At 41.5% G+C, this 18,501-nt stretch overlaps 1 protein-coding gene across 1 annotated transcript in view; it reads right to left on the bottom strand.

Moving 5' to 3' along the window:
* The window catches only part of LOC149449517 (tRNA wybutosine-synthesizing protein 4-like), an 84,398-nt gene extending 66,280 nt beyond the window's left edge, over positions 1 to 18,118 (bottom strand). The window contains exons 1-3 of the mRNA XM_089693140.1: positions 18,087 to 18,118; positions 8,725 to 9,436; positions 3,858 to 3,982 (exon numbers count right to left, since the gene is read on the bottom strand). Coding sequence (XP_089549266.1) covers positions 3,858 to 3,982; positions 8,725 to 8,742 — 143 coding nt within the window. The 5' untranslated portion in view covers positions 8,743 to 9,436; positions 18,087 to 18,118. The remainder of the gene's footprint in view (positions 1 to 3,857; positions 3,983 to 8,724; positions 9,437 to 18,086) is intronic.
* Between the last annotated feature and the right edge of the window lie 383 nt (positions 18,119 to 18,501).

Genomic DNA, 18,501 nt, shown 5'->3' with positions numbered 1-18,501 from the left:
GGCAGCCGACAAAAACCCTCACCTTTCCGGGTGGATGCCATATGGCGTCCTTTCGGGCATGTGCAGTTTGCGCGCCTGCAGAGCTGCGTGATCTGTCACCGGCCGTGTACCTTGGACACGGCCAATGACAGATCTGAGTACCGACCCCGTTGCTAGTACCATGTGACCAATCACAGCAGGTCACATGACAGTTGTATACAATGGATGGCTTAATTCATGCCATCCATTGTATACTAGTGTGTCTAGCTGTGAATGGTCACAGCGATCACATGCACAGGCTTGGCCAATCACAGCCCAGCTGTGTCATGTGATTAGCCGTGGCCAAAAAAAACCTGAATGAATTGATGTCATTCAGGTAAAATGCTTGCTTATAGCAAAGTAATTCTTTGCTATAAGCAAATTGTGTAAAAAAAAAAAAATACTGATCACTTCCCCAAAGTAGTACAATGTTACTATGGTAACATTGTACTACTTTGGTCATAGTAAAATATGAAGAAAAAAAATAAAAATAAAAATTCAAATAAAAACAATTTAAATTTTTTTTATATATATATATTTTTAATACTGTCACCAGTGTCCCTGATCACCACCATATCAGTTATATGATGACACTGTACTGCACTGGTGAAAGTATGTAAAAAAAAAAAAATAGTGAAAATAATTTTTTAATTTTCCAATAAATGACAAAAAGATACAACTTCAAAAAACTCACCATGCCACTTATGAAGTACGTCGGACTGTCTACTTTGCAAAAGGGGGTCATTTGGGGGATATCTGTCCTGTCCTGACATTTGGGGGATATCTGTACCGTCCTGACATTTGGGGGATATCTGTACTGTCCTGACATTTGGGGGGATATCTGTACTGTCCTGACATTTGGGGGGATATCTGTACTGTCCTGACATTTGGGGGGATATCTGTACTGTCCTGACATTTGGGGGATATCTGTATCGTCCTGACATTTGGGGGATATCTGTATCGTCCTGACATTTGGGGGATATCTGTATCGTCCTGACATTTGGGGGATATCTGTACCGTCCTGACATTTGGGGGATATCTGTATCGTCCTGACATTTGAGGGATATCTGTACCGTCCTGACATTTGGGGGATATCTGTATCGTCCTGACATTTGGGGGATATCTGTACCGTCCTGACATTTGGGGGATATCTGTACCATCCTGACATTTGGGGGATATCTGTACTGTTCTGACATTTGGGGGATATCTGTACCGTCCTGACATTTGGGGGATATCTGTACTGTCCTGACATTTGGGGGATATCTGTACTGTTCTGACATTCTTGGACCTCAAGAACTTAGATTGGCTGTCAGTACTTCAGGATTGATCAATACTCAGATCTATACCATAGTTTGTGAACTCTATAACTTTCCTACAGACTAAATAATACATCCTAATTTGGGTTATTTTCACCAAAGACATGTAGCAGAATACATCTCAGCCTAAATTTATGAAGAACAATTATTTATTTGCAAACTTTTATAACAGAAACAAAAAAAACTTTTTATTTCAGTATTTTTTTGTTAATTTAGCAAAAAATAAAAATCCCAGTGGTGATTAAATACCACCAAAAGAATGTTCTAGTTGTGTGAAGAAAATGATAAAATTTTAGTTTGGGTACAATGTTGTATGACCGCGCAATTGTCATTCAGTGTGAGAGCGCTGAAACCTGAAAAATGGCCTGGGCCAAAAGATGGTAAAGTGCCCGGTATGGAAGTGGTTAACATACAAACTCCCGAAATGTGAAAAGTAATAAATAAAATATCACAAAATATCCAAAATAAAGCAATAGTGTCCAAAATAAAGTCAATATACAAAAATCACGCACTTGTGTCCTCAAAAAAATCATATAATGGTGATTCCAAAATAAATCCAGGTGCCTGAGCCTTCCAAATGGCTCCCACGAACAATGTAAACCTCAAAAAACAAAACAAAACAAAAAAGGAAAAAATGTACGTAGTGCGTTATCCTTAACAAAACAATACATAAATAATACACTGTGTAAAAATATAATAGAGTGTGAAAAATCACACGTGACCACTATCAGTGAAAAGTGAACTTGTGTATCAACCGTGACAGCGATCACTCTCAGTGCAAAAGAAAACTGCAAACAGCAAGTGTCAGTATCAGTGTATACTTCTAAGGAATGAATACCCTTACCGAAATAAAATAAGAATCATGCCTTAATACCACCAGGGTATGATATAATTCCAAAGATCGCCCTCCTGAGAAAAGATCTTTAAGATGTCATCACAGCCTTATAAATGTAACTCCTTGATGTCATCTGAGTTAGTTGAGCCTGAATACTCCACACTCCTCCTGATAACAAGCTCCACCGATGTACACAACATATAAAGAAGGATATAGTGTAATACCACAAAACACCTTTAAAATATACTTTAATACTGTGCTTACATCACAACAGCTTTAAAAACGCCATGTTTCCATAAACCAAACCTCTATGTAGTCCAGGCAACATCCATGAGTATTTGGTAAGGATTTTGCCAATTTCAAAAATGGCTGCTGTGCCACTTCCGGTTCTGCCGTGTGTGTCTGACATCACTTCCCTTGACGCGTTTCGTCGGACTTCATCATAAGGGATGCGTTCGTCAGACAGGATGGTCCTACTTATACCCCTCCTCTACATGGCGCCAAGACCATAGTCGCCATGTTAAAGTGGGGAATATTGCCAGTAATGTTTCGTACTTCGTAGCACATGTATAGCAGATATGGCGGCTCCTATATCAGCTTCCCTCAGCCAAGATACCCTTACACACTGCCCCAGATAGCTCAGAAACTCATCATCTACATATTTGAGGACAAAAGTGCGTGATTTTTGTATATTGACTTTATTTTGGACACTATTGCTTTATTTTGGACATTTTGTGATCTTATATTTATTACTTTTCACATTTTGGGAGTTTGTATGTTAAAGGTAGCATATTAGAGAAAGATATATATATATATATAGATACACTTTCAAGGGTGAAGGGGTGACTTTATGCTATAGGGTATATTTATTATTTAGGTTGATACCGTAATTATATACATCCAATCAGAGAATTAATTTTATTCATTAAAGGATAAGTTCACCTTTTGGACAAAAATAATAAATGCATTTCTTTGCAGGTAAAAAATATTTTTGTCCAAAAGGAGCCTGTAAAGCATTTCACCAGCAAACAGTAGACTGCTGATGCCATGCAAGTCATCTGCAGATCTATCAGAATATCTGCTTGCTCCACAAATCATGATTGACAGCCGCAAATGGTGGCGCGGGTAGGGCGCACGCGCACTCCCTACCTGGAAATGAAAACTCATGTATATATACACACATGATTTTGCGCACCTGTGCCGCCCTGTAGCAGGATTTCTACTATAGGGTGGTCTGGAAGCGGTTAATACAGTGATCGGTGATAATACTAGGCACTGTCACTTTACTAATGACACTGACTGGGAAGGGGTTAACATCTAGGGCAATCAAGGGGTTAAATATGTGCCTAACTTTGTGCAATGTGTGTAATGTGTGCTGCTTTTACTAACAGATCTCTCAGTTTTACATTTACTTTGCAGGGATGAGAAACTGACGGATTGCTCCCTCTATACAGAGCTCTGTGTTGTTTACCAATACAAAGCTCTGGGCTGTGATTGGACATAGCTGATGGGCAGGATCCCGCCCCTGAATCATTGCCTGGGACTTGCTAACAGGCATTTTCTGTGTTCAATTACTGCAGGTGCCAGCAAGGGGGGGTGTGTGCCCAAAACCCGTACATAGGCAGCTACCCGTATGCCGCTTTGCTGACAGCGCCCGCCCTTCCCCAGTACATTGTTCATCGTCTCACCTGTGGATAAGCGGGGATCTTCTGCTCGTTCGGCTTACAAAATATTTCTGGAATTCATCAGCAAAATAGCCCATCGCTGCCGCCGACACTTTACTGACGGTGCTGAAATCATTCGTGTTCTGGACCTGCCGAAAAAAAAAGCCAAATCTTCTTATTACCAGAGTCACAGAGATCACATGACTTCTGAGCAGCCTGCGTATCACACAGTTACTGTAAGGCCTTCAGCAATGGGTGCAGCGAGGCTGTGCAAAAGCGATTGCGGACCTGAAATCAAGAAGCGAGTTTAGCCTTGGTTCACACCTATGCGTTTTTTTTTTTACTATGTTTTGCATTTTACAGGAACCCACAACAGTCCATTTAACATGGCTTCCAATGGATCTAGTTCACATCTGTGCATTTTGAGCATTTTTTTTGGCAAGGGCCAGGAACATTTTTTCCCTGCAGCAGATTACATTTTGCATGTAATAGACTTCAATAGACCCGCACAAAAAACACAAGTTTTTTTTTTTTTTTAGCGAATGGGAATAGGGCAGCACAGTGGCTAAATGGTTAGCCGCCTGGCAGTACTAGGGTCGCTGGTTCGAATCCCAACCATGGCACCACCTGCCTGGAGTTTGCATGTTCTCCCTGTGCCTGCATGGGTTTCCTCCTGGTACTCCGGTTTCCTCCCACACTACAAAGACATGCTGGTAAGTTAATTGTCTGCTGTCTAAATTGTCCCTAGTATGTGTGTGAATGACTGAGTTAGGGACCTTAGATTGTACGCCCCTTGAGGGTTAGGGACTGATGTGAATGTACAATATATATGTAAAGTGCTGTGTAAATTGACGGCGCTATATAAGTACCTGAAATAAATAAAAATAATAATATTAATAATAAGTATGACAGTTCTCTTCATGTAATGCGACTTTACAATATCTGGCACTCAAGTAGCATCAATGTCACACTACATGACAGAACGGTCATACTTTCCTATAAAGCCAAAGAAAAAAAAAAAAAAAAAATGCAACTTTGGACACATAAAAGTTCTTGCACTACATTGATGCTACTGGTCACATCAAAGTCACACTAGATGAACTAAACTGTCATACTTTCCTATAAATCACCTCCCCCCCCACAAAACCCCCCCCCAAAAAACTAACAAAAAAAAACCTGGCAAATGCATCAACCGCACCTTGCATAGATGTGAACCTCTCCTTATAGGGAACACCTAGAAATTGTGCCTAAACAGTGCTCTGAAAAATCTACCTTTTGTCTGAATGATTCCTGAAAAATAGCAGTGCACTTCCTGGTAGATATTTTATTCTGATTGTTTTTTTTTTTGGGTGAGAATTTCATTTTTGGAGATTGGGATGTATATGAATCTCAGAATGGACATCATAAAAAAAAGTCAATGATTCCGAAAGAAGTTATAACAGAATTAACAAAAGCATTTATTTCATTCGGATGATGTCACATGATGCAATAGTAGTTTCGCCGCCATTGGGAAACTAATTCAGTTTTCAATTTTTTTATATATAATTTGGATTCGGATAATGAATTAATCTAAATTTCATTCCAATCATTAATTCGGATGCACATGACGCCAGTCGATCTTGTCCAATCAGCTCATGCCATGTCTCTTAGTAAGTTGGACTAGTGCCCGGAAATATTGAATTCGTCCTATTTGATAATATATAGTAATCTTCTGCAAAGTTTTTTTTGAGTCCACCCAGACCAACAAATATATGAAATGAATACCAAAAGATACAAACAAATTCTGAAAACAATTCAAGACAACAGAATGAATACGACAAAATTAAATTCTTCAATGAACAAATGCATTCACAACCAATTTAAATTTCTGGCGTGCCCCGGAGCTGTATATCTGCAGTGTGAGATCTAAGGCATCGACTGCTAGTCCCATGAGACTTGATTGAGATTTAATGAGCCTTTTCACTGCTAGAGCCGTGTTTTGGCATTTTTGGCACACATTTAAAAACATTATTTCAGGCCTAAATATTACACAAAACTCTCAAACTTGATATATTTTCTGAAAGCAGACATCCTAGAGAATAAACTATTGATAATTCCAATTTTTTATGTCACACAATATTACTGCAAAGGTCTAGGAAATTCAAAATTTCAGTAAAAGTCAGACTAAAGTGTATTATAGGGCAATCAAATCCTATAAATGACCAAAATGTTTGGTAAAATATAAAAGACGAGGTTGAGTCGAGTAAATAGATACCCAACGTGTCAAACCTTAAATTAGTACATGCCCCTGAAAATGGTGACAAACTTCAGTACCTTATATTCTCTATAGGCAACACTTCATAAGCTGCCTATACAAAGGAGGTCTGGTGCTGGAATTATTGCTCACTCATGTGCGCAATCAAAGTTTTCATGCGTAGGGACCCCCAACAAATGCGTTTATGTTTGTACATGCGTATGTGTTGGGGGGGCCTTAAAAAATGTTTTGTTTTTTTTTGGGGGGGGGGATTTAATGTGCTTGGGTGTAATAATTTTTTTTTTAAACTTTTTTTTTTTTTGTCCCGAAACTCCCCCCTGCCATCACATAGGGGACACAAAGTTATTTCGAATTTCGGAAGACAACTATATTCTATTTTAGTCTGTTATTTTCTTTTCTGTTTTACTTTATTCTTTTATTTTCTATTCTATGCTTTACTAAATATATATATCATTATATATACAGTATATCCCAGAAGTGAATCCACCTCTCACATTTTTGTAAATATTTTATCTTTTCATGTGACAACACTGAAGAAATGACACTTTGCTACAATGTGATGTAGTCAGTGTGCAGCTTGTATAACATGGAAATTTGCTGTCCCCTCAAAATAACTCAACACACAGCCATTAATGTCTAAGCCACTGGCAACAAAAGTGAGTACACCCCTAAGTGACAAGGTCCAAATTGGGCCCAATTAGCCATTTTCCCTTCCTGGTGTCATGTGACTCATTAGTGTTACAATGTCTCAGATGTGAATGGGGAGCAGGTGTGTTACATTTGGTGTTATCACTCTCACTCTCTAATAATGGTCACTGGAAGTCCAACATGGCACCTCATGGCAAAGAACTCTGAGGATCTGAAGAAAAAAAAAAAAAAATGTTGCTCTACATAAAGATGGCCTAGGCTATAAGAAGATTGCCAAGACCCTGAAACTGAGCTGCAGCATGGTGGCCAAGGCCATACAACAGTTTAGCAGGACAGGTTCCACTCAGAACAGACCTCGCCATGGTCCACCAAAGTTGTGGGCATGTGCTCAGAGTCATATCCAGAGGTTGTCATTGAGAAATAGGCGTATGAGTGCTGTCAGCATTGCAGAGATTGAAGGGGTGGGGGTCAGCCTATCAGTGCTCAGACCATACGCCGCACACTGCATCAAATTGGTCTGCACGGCTGTCGTCCCAGAAGGAAGCCTCTTCTAAAGATGATGCACAAGAAAGCCCACAAACAGTTTGCTGAAGACAAGCAGACTAAGTACATGAATTGCTGGAACCATGTCCTCTGGTCTGATGACACCAAGATATACTGATTCGGTTCAGATGGTGTCAAGCGTGTGTGGTGGCAACCAGGTGAGGAGTACAAAGACAAGCGTGTCTTGCCTACAGTCAAGCATGGTGGTGGGAGTGTCATGGTCTGGGGCTGCATGAGTGTTGCCGGCACTGGGGACCTACAGTTCATTGAGGGAACCATGAATGCCAACATGTACTGTGACATACTGAAGCAGAGCATGATCCCCTCCCTTCAGAGACTGGGCCGCATGGCAGTATTCCAACATGATAACGACCCCAAACACACCTCCAAGACCACCACTGCCTTGCTAAAGAAGCTGAGGGTAAAGGTGATGAGCTGGCCAAGCATGTCTCCAGATCTAAACCCTATTGAGCATCTGTGGGACATCCTCAAACAGAAGGTGGAGGAGCGCAAGATCTCTAACATCCACCAGCTCCGTGATGTTATCATGGAGGAGTGGAAGAGGATTCCAGTGACAACCTGTGAAGCTCTGGTGAACTCCATGCCCAAGAGGGTTAAGGCAGTGCTGGAAAACAATGGCGGCCACACAAAATATTGACACTTTGAGCCCAATTTGGACATTTTCACTTAGGGGTGGACTTACTTTTGTTGCCAGCGGTTTAGACATTAATGGCGGTGTGTTGAGTTATTTTGAGGGGACAGCAAATTTATATGTTATACAAGCTGTACACTGACTACGTCACATTGTAGCAAAGTGTCATTTCTTCAGTGTTGTCACATGAAAAGATAGAATCAAATATTTACAAAAATGTGAGGGGGGCACTCACTGCTGTGAGATTATATATATATATATTTTCTATTATTTTATTCCTTTATTTTCTATGCTTTTCTGTTTTATTCTGTTCTTTTCAAAACGTGAATTTCAGAAGATGGCTATATTCTAACACCAATACACATGGTATTTAAAGAAAATCAGCAATATGTTTCTATTTCAAATTTGTTTTAGAATTCGATTCAAATTCAATTTGAATTTCAGATGAATGTTTGCTTTGTTATTTCAGATTTGTTTAAATATGTTACTACTGTAATTTGGAAATTCAAATACATCCAAACCTCCAAATGATGAAAACTTTGGTTCAGTTTGTTGCAAAATGAAATTCAGACACACGTCTGCTGTACACACCAGTCTTGTGACAACTGAAACCCATATGAACAAGCCCTATTGATGCCATGGGTGGTTATCACACAGATGGCAAATAATTCCAAAGTGACACATTTATGATCATTCCACCTATCCGTGATTTAGTCAGATTTCATCCCCAACATCTCCATCACCCTCCATCTTTGAATCATCTAATCTCTGATATGTAATAAGGGGCAACATACACACACATCACTCTTCATCCTTCCAGTGTGCTGATTACACTCCAGTCCCTGGGGATAGTGCCAGCTTGCCTAGTCAGTGGAGGTAGTATCAGTGTTCCTGCTGTACGCCAATCCCTGGGTATATTGGCAGTGTGTCCGCTCCCTGGAGGAAAGAAAACTGCCTGCTGAACTCTGATTCCTGGATATAGTGGCAGTGTGTGAGCTCCCTGCAAATAGTATCACTGTGCCCGCTCTGTTGTCTGGGTATAGTGGCAGTGTGCCCGGTCCCTGAAGGTAGTATCACTGCCGGCTGTACTCTGATCGCTGGGTATAATGCCAATGTGACCAGTCCTTGCAGATAATACTTTGCCTGCTGCACTCCAATCACTGGGTATAGTGACAATGTAACCAGTCCCAGTGGGCAGTATCACCGTGCATGCAGGATCTCCGTTTCCTCTGTGCTGCAATCACTTGGTATAGTGGCAATGTAACCAGTCCCTGTAGATAATACTTTGCCTGTTGCCATCCAAGCACTGGGTATAGTGTCAATGTAACCAGTCCCAGCGGGCCGTATCACCATGCATGCGGTATAACCGTTTCCTCTGTGCTTCAATCACTGGGTATAGTGCCAGTGTGCCCAATTCCTAGAGATGGAATCCCTGTATCCGCTGCAGTTGGGGATGGTTGCAGTAATCCCGCTGTGCTCTGGGAATAGTGTCTCTGTGCCCGATCTCTGGAGAGAAAAGACAAGACACAGATGAGTGAAGACACAACCAACATCATGTGGAACAAACCTCTATATCATAATAAACAACAATAAAAACTCTGTGCCACAGGCAAAACCAAAAAAAAGCAAAAGAAACCAAAAATAAAGAAAAAACACAGATGAGTGATTACGGTTCCTGCAGTCTTCTAAATGCGTCTAACTTCCCCATTAGTGAGCCCTGTACATGTGTATATAGACTGTGCTGCCAAAAATGGCAATCAAAATGATTTAATTTGCCACAACTGAAAATGGGAAAAAAAAAATAGAAAAAATGATATCAATGGACAACACAAGAAAACAAAAATTATGTCTAATGTATCAGTAAGTCCTATTCTAATAGTTGCTTGAAAGCCAAAAGAGAAGTGAACAGGTGCTGGTGCCATTAGTAACAGAAAAAACAGGAGACCACTTCCAGGTGACCCCGCATGGATTTAACCTCACCGCAATGGATGGACCTTCTATTACTAGACAGGTCTCACTGCGCTTTTTTTGGTTGGACCCACTGTGCATCTTGTCACCAACTTGACCATTCACATTTACCAGGAATGAGATTTCTTTCCATGCAATACACCGCCACCTAAAAAAAACTGTAAATCCATGTGGGGTCACCTGGAAGTGGTCTCCTCCTTCTGGGGTCACCTGGAAGTGGTCTCCTCCTTCTGGGGTCACCTGGAAGTGGTCTCCTCCTTCTGGGGTCACCTGGAAGTGGTCTCCTGTTTTTCCTGTTACTAATGGCACCAGCACACCTATCCTTTGGCTTTCAAGCAACTATTATTTCAATGGGACTTACGGACACATCAGACTTTATTTGTAATTTCTTTTGTTTTTCATTTACTTACATGTGTATATATATATATATATATATATATATATATACAGTGGGGATCGAAAGTTTGGGCACCCCAGCTAAAAATTTGTATTATTGTGCATAAAGAAGCCAAGGAAAGATGGAAAAATCTCCAAAAGGCATCAAAGTACAGATTAGACATTCTTATAATATGTCAACAAAAGTTAGATTTTATTTCCATCATTTACACTTTCAAAATAACAGAAAACAAAAAAATGGCGTCTGCAAAAGTTTGGGCACCCTGCAGAATTTATAGCATGCACTGCCCCCTTTGCAAAGCTGAGACCTGCCAGTGTCATGGATTGTTCTCAATCATCGTCTGGGAAGACCAGATGATGTCAATCTCAAAGGTTTTAAATGCCCAGACTCATCTGACCTTGCCCCAACAATCAGCACCATGGGTTCTTCTAAGCAGTTGTCTAGAAAACTGAAACTGAAAATAGTTGACGCTCACAAAGCTGGAGAAGGCTATAAGAAGATAGCAAAGCGTTTTCAGATGTCAATATCCTCTGTTCGGAATGTAATTAAGAAATGGCAGTCATCAGGAATAGTGGAAGTTAAAGCAAGATCTGGAAGACCAAGAAAAATATCAGACAGAACAGCTCGCAGGATTGTGAGAAAAACAATTCAAAACCCACGTTTGAGTGCACGATCCCTCCAGAAAAATCTGGCAGACACTGGAGTTGTGGTACACTATTCCACTATAAAGAGATACTTGTACAAATATGGTCTTCATGGAAGAGTCATCAGAAGAAAACCTCTTCTACGTCCTCACCACAAAAATCATCGTTTGAACTTTGCAAATGAACATACAGACAAGCCTGATGCATTTTGGAAACAAGTTCTGTGGACTGATGAGGTTAAAATTTAACTTTTTGGCTGGAATGAGCAAAGGTACGTTTGGAGAAGAAGGGGCACAGAAAGTAATGAAAAGAGCCTCTGTCCAACTGTTAAGCATGGGGTTGGATCAATCATGCTTTGGGGTTGTGTTGCAGCCAGTGGCACAGGGAACATCTCACGAGTAGAAGGAAAAATGGATTCAATAACATTTCAGCAAATTTTGGATGGTAACTTGATGCCATCTGTGAAAAAGCTGAAGTTAAAGGGAGGATGGCTTCTACAAATGGATAATGATCCTAAACACACCTCGAAATCCACGGGGGATTACATCAAGAGGCATAAACTGAAGGTTTTGCCATGGCCTTCACAATCTCCTGACCTCAACATAATTGAAAATCTATGGATAGACCTTAAAAGAGCAGTGCGTGACAGACAGCCCAGAAATCTCAAAGAACTGGAAGACTTTTGTAAGGAAGAATGGGCAAAGATACCTCAAACAAGAATTGAAAGACTCTTGGCTGGCTACAAAAAGCGTTTACAAGCTGTGATACTTGCCAAAGGGGGCAGTACAAGATATTAACTCTGCAGGGTGCCCAAACTTTTGCAGACGCCATTTTTTGTTTTCTGTTATTTTGAAAGTGTAAATGATGGAAATAAAATCTAACTTTTGTTGACATATTATAAGAATGTCTAATCTGTAATTTGATGCCTTTTGGAGATTTTTCCATCTTTCCTTGGCTTCTTTATGCACATTAATACAAATTTTTAGCTGGGGTGCCCAAACTTTCGATCCCCACTGTATATATTTAATTTTTTTTTTCTTAATTTTTTTTATAAATTGTTAAGTAATTTTGATTCACATTGATTCACATTTTGGCAGCATGGTGTATATACATATCTACATACTTCATCCCTGAGTGGTAAAGCCAATATTATGATAAAGTAATCTGGAAAAATGTTCACACTTTTCAGATTTTCTGCATGACTGTTCCAGGTCAGTGGATCAGTGAGTGATGCAGCCAGGAGATAGGAGCCCTGGAACATGGAATATTTCTAACAAGACTACTCATGTGACGTCCTTCCAGTACAAAAACGCTCCAGCCCATCTGTCATTTCCTTATACAGTGGACGGGAGGCGGTTAAAGAAGAGTTTACCCACATTGGGAAGAATATTTTTAAAATCTATTTCAAATATATTTTTCTTCAAATAATATTGCCATATATTTGAAGTACTACAATTTTGGCCATATCCAATATATTTCAATAGATATATACACTGCATGTTGAAATACGTTTTTATTACAAAATATATGAAAAATATTTTAAAAATACATTTCAAATATACTGTCTTTAAAAATACAAATCTACATTTTTGGAATGCATTTACAACTATATGTAAAAATATATGTTAAAACACATCTGAAGAATATATTTCAAAAAATATATATTTTTACAAATATATATTTTTTAAATATATTCTTCAGATTTTTTTTTACATATAAAAAAGTCATTTTAACATATATTTGTAAATACATTCAAAAAATGTAGATTTGTATTTTTAAATATATGTAAAAATATATGTTAAAATGACTTTTTTATATTTAAAAATAAAAATCTACATTTTTGGAATGCATTTACAAATATATGTTAAAATGGCTTTTTTATATGTAAAAAAAAAAATCTGAAGAATATAATTAAAAAATATATATTTGTAAAAATATATATTTTTTGAAATATATTCTTCAGATTTGTTTTAACATATATTTTTACATATATTTGTAAATGCATTCCAAAAATGTAGATTTGTATTTTTAAAGACATTCAGTATATTTGAAATATATTTTTACTTTTTTTTCATCTATTTTAATAAAAATGTATTTCAACATGCAGCACACACATACAGTCATGGCCGAAATTGTTGGCACCCTTGATATTTCTCCAGGAAATCATGTATTTCTCACGAAACGTATTGCATTAACACATGTTTTGCTATACACATGTTTATTCCCTTTGTGTGTATTGGGACAAAACAAAAAAAGGGAGGAAAGAAAGCAAATTCGACATAATGTCACACAAACCTCCAAAAATGGGCTGGACAAAAGTATTGGCACCCTTTCACAACTGCGGATAAATAAGAATGTTACAAGCATGTGATGCTCCTGTAAACTCACCTGGGGCAAGTAACAGGTGTGGGCAATATAGAAATCACACCTGAAAGCAGATAAAAAGGAGAGACGTTCACTTAACCTTTGCATTGTGTGTCTGTCTGTGCCACACTAAGCATGGACAACAGAAAGAGGAGACGAGAACTGTCTGAGGACCTGAGAACCAAAATTGTGGCAAAATATCAACAATCTCAAGGTTACAAGTCCATCTCCAGAGAACTAGATTTGCCTTTGTCCACAGTGCGCAACATTATCAAGAAGTTTGCAACCCATGGCACTGTAGCTAATCTCCCTGGTCGTGGACGGATGAGGAAAATTGATGAAAGATTGCAACGCAGAATAGTCCGGATGGTGGATAAGCAGCCCCAAACATGTTCCAAAGACATTCAAGCTGTCCTGCAGGCTCAGGGAGCATCAGTGTCAGCGCGAACTATCCGTCGACATTTAAATGAAATGAAACGCTATGGCAGGAGACCCAGGAGGACCCCACTGCTGACACAGAGACATAAAAAAGCAAGACTACAGTTTGCCAAAATGTACTTGAGTAAGCCAAAAGCCTTCTGGGAAAACGTCTTGTGGACAGATGAGACCAAGATAGAGCTTTTCGGTAAAGCACATCATTCTACTGTTTACCGAAAACGGAATGAGGCCTACAAAGAACAAAACACAGTACCTACGGTAAAATATGGTGGAGGTTCAATGATGTTTTGGGGTTGTTTTGCTGCCTCTGGCACTGGGTGCCTTGACTGTGTGCAAGGCATCATGAAATCTGAGGATTACCAAAGGATTTTGGGTCGCACTGTAGGGCCCAGTGTCAGAAAGCTGGGTTTGCGTCCAAGATCCTGGGTCTTCCAGCAGGACAATGACCCCAAACATACGTCAAAAAGCACTCAGAAATGGATGGCAAAGAAGCGCTGGAGAGTTCTGAAGTGGCCAGCAATGAGCCCAGATCTAAATCCCATTGAACACCTGTGGAGAGATCTTAAAATTGCTGTTGGGAAAAGGTGTCCTTCCAATAAGAGAGACCTGGAGCTGTTTGCAAAGGAAGAGTGGTCCAAAATTCCGGGTGAGAGGTGTCAGAAGCTTATTGATGGTTATAGGAAGCGACTGATTTCAGTTATGTTTTCCAAAGGGTGTGCAACCAAATATTAAGTTAGGGTGCCAATACTTTTGTCCAGCCCATTTTTGGGGTTTTGTGTGACATTATGTCATATTTGCTTTTCTGCCTCTGTTTTATATTTGTTCCAATACATACAAAGGGAATAAACATGTGTATAGCAAAACATGTGTTAATGCAATACCTTTTTTGTGTGAAATACTTGATTTTCAGGAAAAATATCAAGGGTGCCAACAATTTCGGCCATGACTGTATATATTTATTGAAATATATTTGAAATACTACAATTTTGGTCATATTCAATATACTTTTCTTCCATATGGGTACGACCACTTTAACCACTTTCACCCCCTTCCTGCCAGGTCAATTTCCAGCTTTCAGCGCTGTCATGTTTGGAATGACAATTGCGCGGTCACGCAAATACATTTTTCTCCTTCACAGATGTGTGCTGATGAGACTTCACTGATAGGACACATGTTCACTGATAATCATTGCTTCCTTTCAAAATTGCCAGTTACCGGCTCTCCTCACACTGTGACAGTGCGTGAGGAAAGGACAGCCAATAACTGGTCGGTCTGTTTGCAGTAAAGAATCAATCACAGCTGATCATATTGTAATCAAAGCACACCAGATGCATATCCCAGCAGGCTTGTGGGGGGCGTGGTTCTGGGAGGACATCTATAGACGCCCTCCCACAACTGGATGGTCCAGGAGTGGTTAAAGAATCAGTCCATCCCAATGTGATTTTTAGGCATAGATGGAACTTAGTACAGACCTGAGAACTCAGCACATGGATGGTGGTAACCCCTCAAAATGGGCACAGCGGGTATACAGACCCGGAAACTCAGCACAGAGATGGTGGGAACCCCTCATAATGGGAACAGCAGGTGTACAGGATTGAGAACTCAGCACAGGGATGGTGGGGACCCCTCATAATGGGCACAGCAGGTGTACATGATTGAGAACTCAGCACAGGGATGGTGGGAACCCCTCATAATGGGCACAGCAGGTGTACAGGATTGAGAACTCAGCACAGGGATGGTGGGAACCCCTCATAATGGGCATAGCGGGTGTACAGATATGGGAACTCAGATTTCCTGGGTCCTAAAGAGATTTCACCAATAAAGCCCTGAGAAATAACTCTCCACCATCCAATGAACACAGGGATATCAATGTGCCTGGACCCAACACTGAACACTGGGATATCAATGTGCCTGGACCCAACACTGAACACTGGGATATCAATGTGCCTGGACCCAACACTGAACACTGGGATATCAATGTGCCTGGACCCAACACTGAACACTGGGATATCAATGTGCCTGGACCCAACACTGAACACTGGGATATCAATGTGCCTGGACCCAACACTGAACACTGGGATATCAATGTGCCTGGACCCAACACTGAACACTGGGATATCAATGTGCCTGGACCCAACACTGAACAGCTCTGCATTCTTTATGAAAATTACTACAATGTACAGTTGTGCTCAAACGTTTACATGCCATCATCACCCCCTGGAGCCTTCCGTGTCCCCCAACAGTCCAATACGTCATGTGACACAAACCTGACCCACCACCCAACCACAGGAACATACCTGGGATCCAGATGTGGCCTGCGCCTACAGACGCTGAAACTTGGATTTTTACAGAAGGGAACCCAGCCACTAAAGTGTTAACGGGGTCACTAAAGGGAAGGGAGGACATGTCATGTTACCAGTGTTCCCTGGGCTACTCCCCCTCAGGAGCCACTGACCCCGACCATAGGGATCTCGGACGCCTGCAGCTAAACAAAGGGACCAGGAGCTTAATGGGTGTGAGAGGTGGACAAGAAACACAGGGACTCCTTAAAGCCCTTTTAGTTTTGTACTTCATGCAGTGGACAAGAGCCGCCTCTCACGTAAATCCACATAGACCCACGTAAACGTATGGCCACATGCACAGTAGGCGTTGAGCGTCCAATCCTGGAGCTTTATTGCCCCGGGGAGGCACAGTGGTAGCATCCAGTTCCACTGCCTACAGCCAGGGTGCAGTCTGTGTTCCTATGAACTTACATTCTGAAATGAAGCATAGATTCCCCCAACCCTCCACTCAGTGTCCTCCATCCCTCTCTGCTAATCCCTCCACTGACCTCCACTCGGTGTCCTCCATCCCTCTCTGCTAATCCCTCCACTGACCTCCACTCGGTGTCCTCCACCCCTCTCTGCCAATCCCGCCACTGGTCTCCACTCGGTGTCCTCCACCCCTCTCTGCCAATCCCTCCACTCGGTGTCCTCCACCCCTCTCTGCCAATCCCTCCACTCGGTGTCCTCCACCCCTCTCTGCCAATCCCTCCACTCAGTGTCCTCCATCCCTCTCTGCTAATCCCTCCACTGACCTCCACTCGGTGACCTCCACTCGGTGTCCTCCACCCCTCTCTGCCAATCCCTCCACTCAGTGTCTCCACCCCTCTCTGCCAATCCCTCCACTGGCCCCCATTCAGTGTCCTCCACCCCTCTCTGCCAATCCCTCCACTGGCCCCCATTCAGTGTCCTCCACCCCTCTCTGCCAATCCCTCCACTGGCTTCCCGTTGCCCAATGAATAAAATTCAAAACATTAACAATAACATATAAAGCCATTTATAACTCTGCCCCAAATTACATCACCAATCTTGTCTCTAAATATCACCCAAACCGTACTCTCCGCTCCTCGCAAGACCTCCTGCTCTCTAGCTCCCTTGTCTCCTCCTCCCATGCTCGTCTCCAGGACTCCTCCAGAGCTTCCCCAATTCTCTGGAACTCTCTACCCCAATTTATCACCTACTCTGCTCACTTTTACGCAATCTCTGAAAACCTATCTCTTCAGGGAAGCCTATCCTTCTATCTTCTATCAATCCATCCCCCACAGTTACTACCTTTTGTACCACTAGCCCCTCCCTGTTAGATTGTAAGCTCCGAGGATCAGGGCCTCCTATCCCTCTTGTATTGAACTGTATTGTTACTGTACTGTCTGCCGTTATATTGTAAAGCGCTGAGCAAACCATTGGAGCAATATAAATCCTGTATAATATTCTGGTGGAAGCAGCAATTAGAAGTGTCAGTTGTACCTCACTGTCCCATCCATACACCTGGAAAACTGCACCCCAGTGGAACTACAACTCTCAGAGTTCCATGCAAGCCACATCCTTAGTGCATGGCACAGTCTGAGAGGACATGCTGGGGGTTGTAGTTCCTTCTCCCAAATGTGTGGCTCTCCAGATTTAACAGAGGTACAGGTCTCAGCATCCCCCACACACCGCCGGAGCATGATGGTGCATGCTGGGACTTGTAGTCCCCAACAGTCATAGAACCTCATATCAGGGAGAAGGCTGCTGAGAGCATGACAAACCAGCAGGAGCCGCATGGAGATGGTAATCTTTCCAGACATACTCCATGCAGCTCCTTGCTTTAATATCACAGCTATAAATCTCTGATTTTACCTTTCATGCTTTGTATCCCCCCCATTAGATTGTAAGCTCTAACGAGCCGGGCCCTCTGTCTCCTCTTGTACCAAATTGTATTGTAACTGGAATGTCTGCCTTCATTCTGTAAAGTGCTGAGAAAACTGTTGGCGCTATATAAATCCTGTATAATAATAATAATATCCATGACACACGGCACAACTTACCGTTCACCACCAATCTCCGTCCTCCCGGGAACTCTACACTGATATCTGGTTCCTGCAGAAGAAAGGTTCCCGGCCCAAGATACAGACAATGGCGACATCTAGTGGGAAGATTTATATTGCTGCACTATTAACCCTTCTCTTGTCAGACACTCCTCACACTCACATCAGTCTCTGTACCAGAGGAGCTTACACTCTAATGTCTTCTCCCCCACAGTCACATCAGTCTCTGTACCAGAGGAGCTTACACTCTAATGTCCCCTCCCCCACAGTCACATCAGTCTCTGTACCAGAGGAGCTTACACTCTAATGTCCCCTCCCCCACAGTCACATCAGTCTCTGTACCAGAGGAGCTTACACTCTAATGTCCCCTCCCCCACAGTCACATCAGTCTCTGTACCAGAGGAGCTTACACTCT

Source organism: Staurois parvus, unplaced genomic scaffold (genome assembly GCF_062004578.1).
Source record: "Staurois parvus isolate SC_StPar_1 unplaced genomic scaffold, SC_StPar_1.0 ptg000615l, whole genome shotgun sequence".
NCBI classification, from domain to species: Eukaryota; Metazoa; Chordata; class Amphibia; order Anura; family Ranidae; genus Staurois; species Staurois parvus.
The sequence above is the reverse complement of the archived record's forward strand: the minus strand, read 5'-3'. Positions and strand labels throughout refer to the sequence as shown.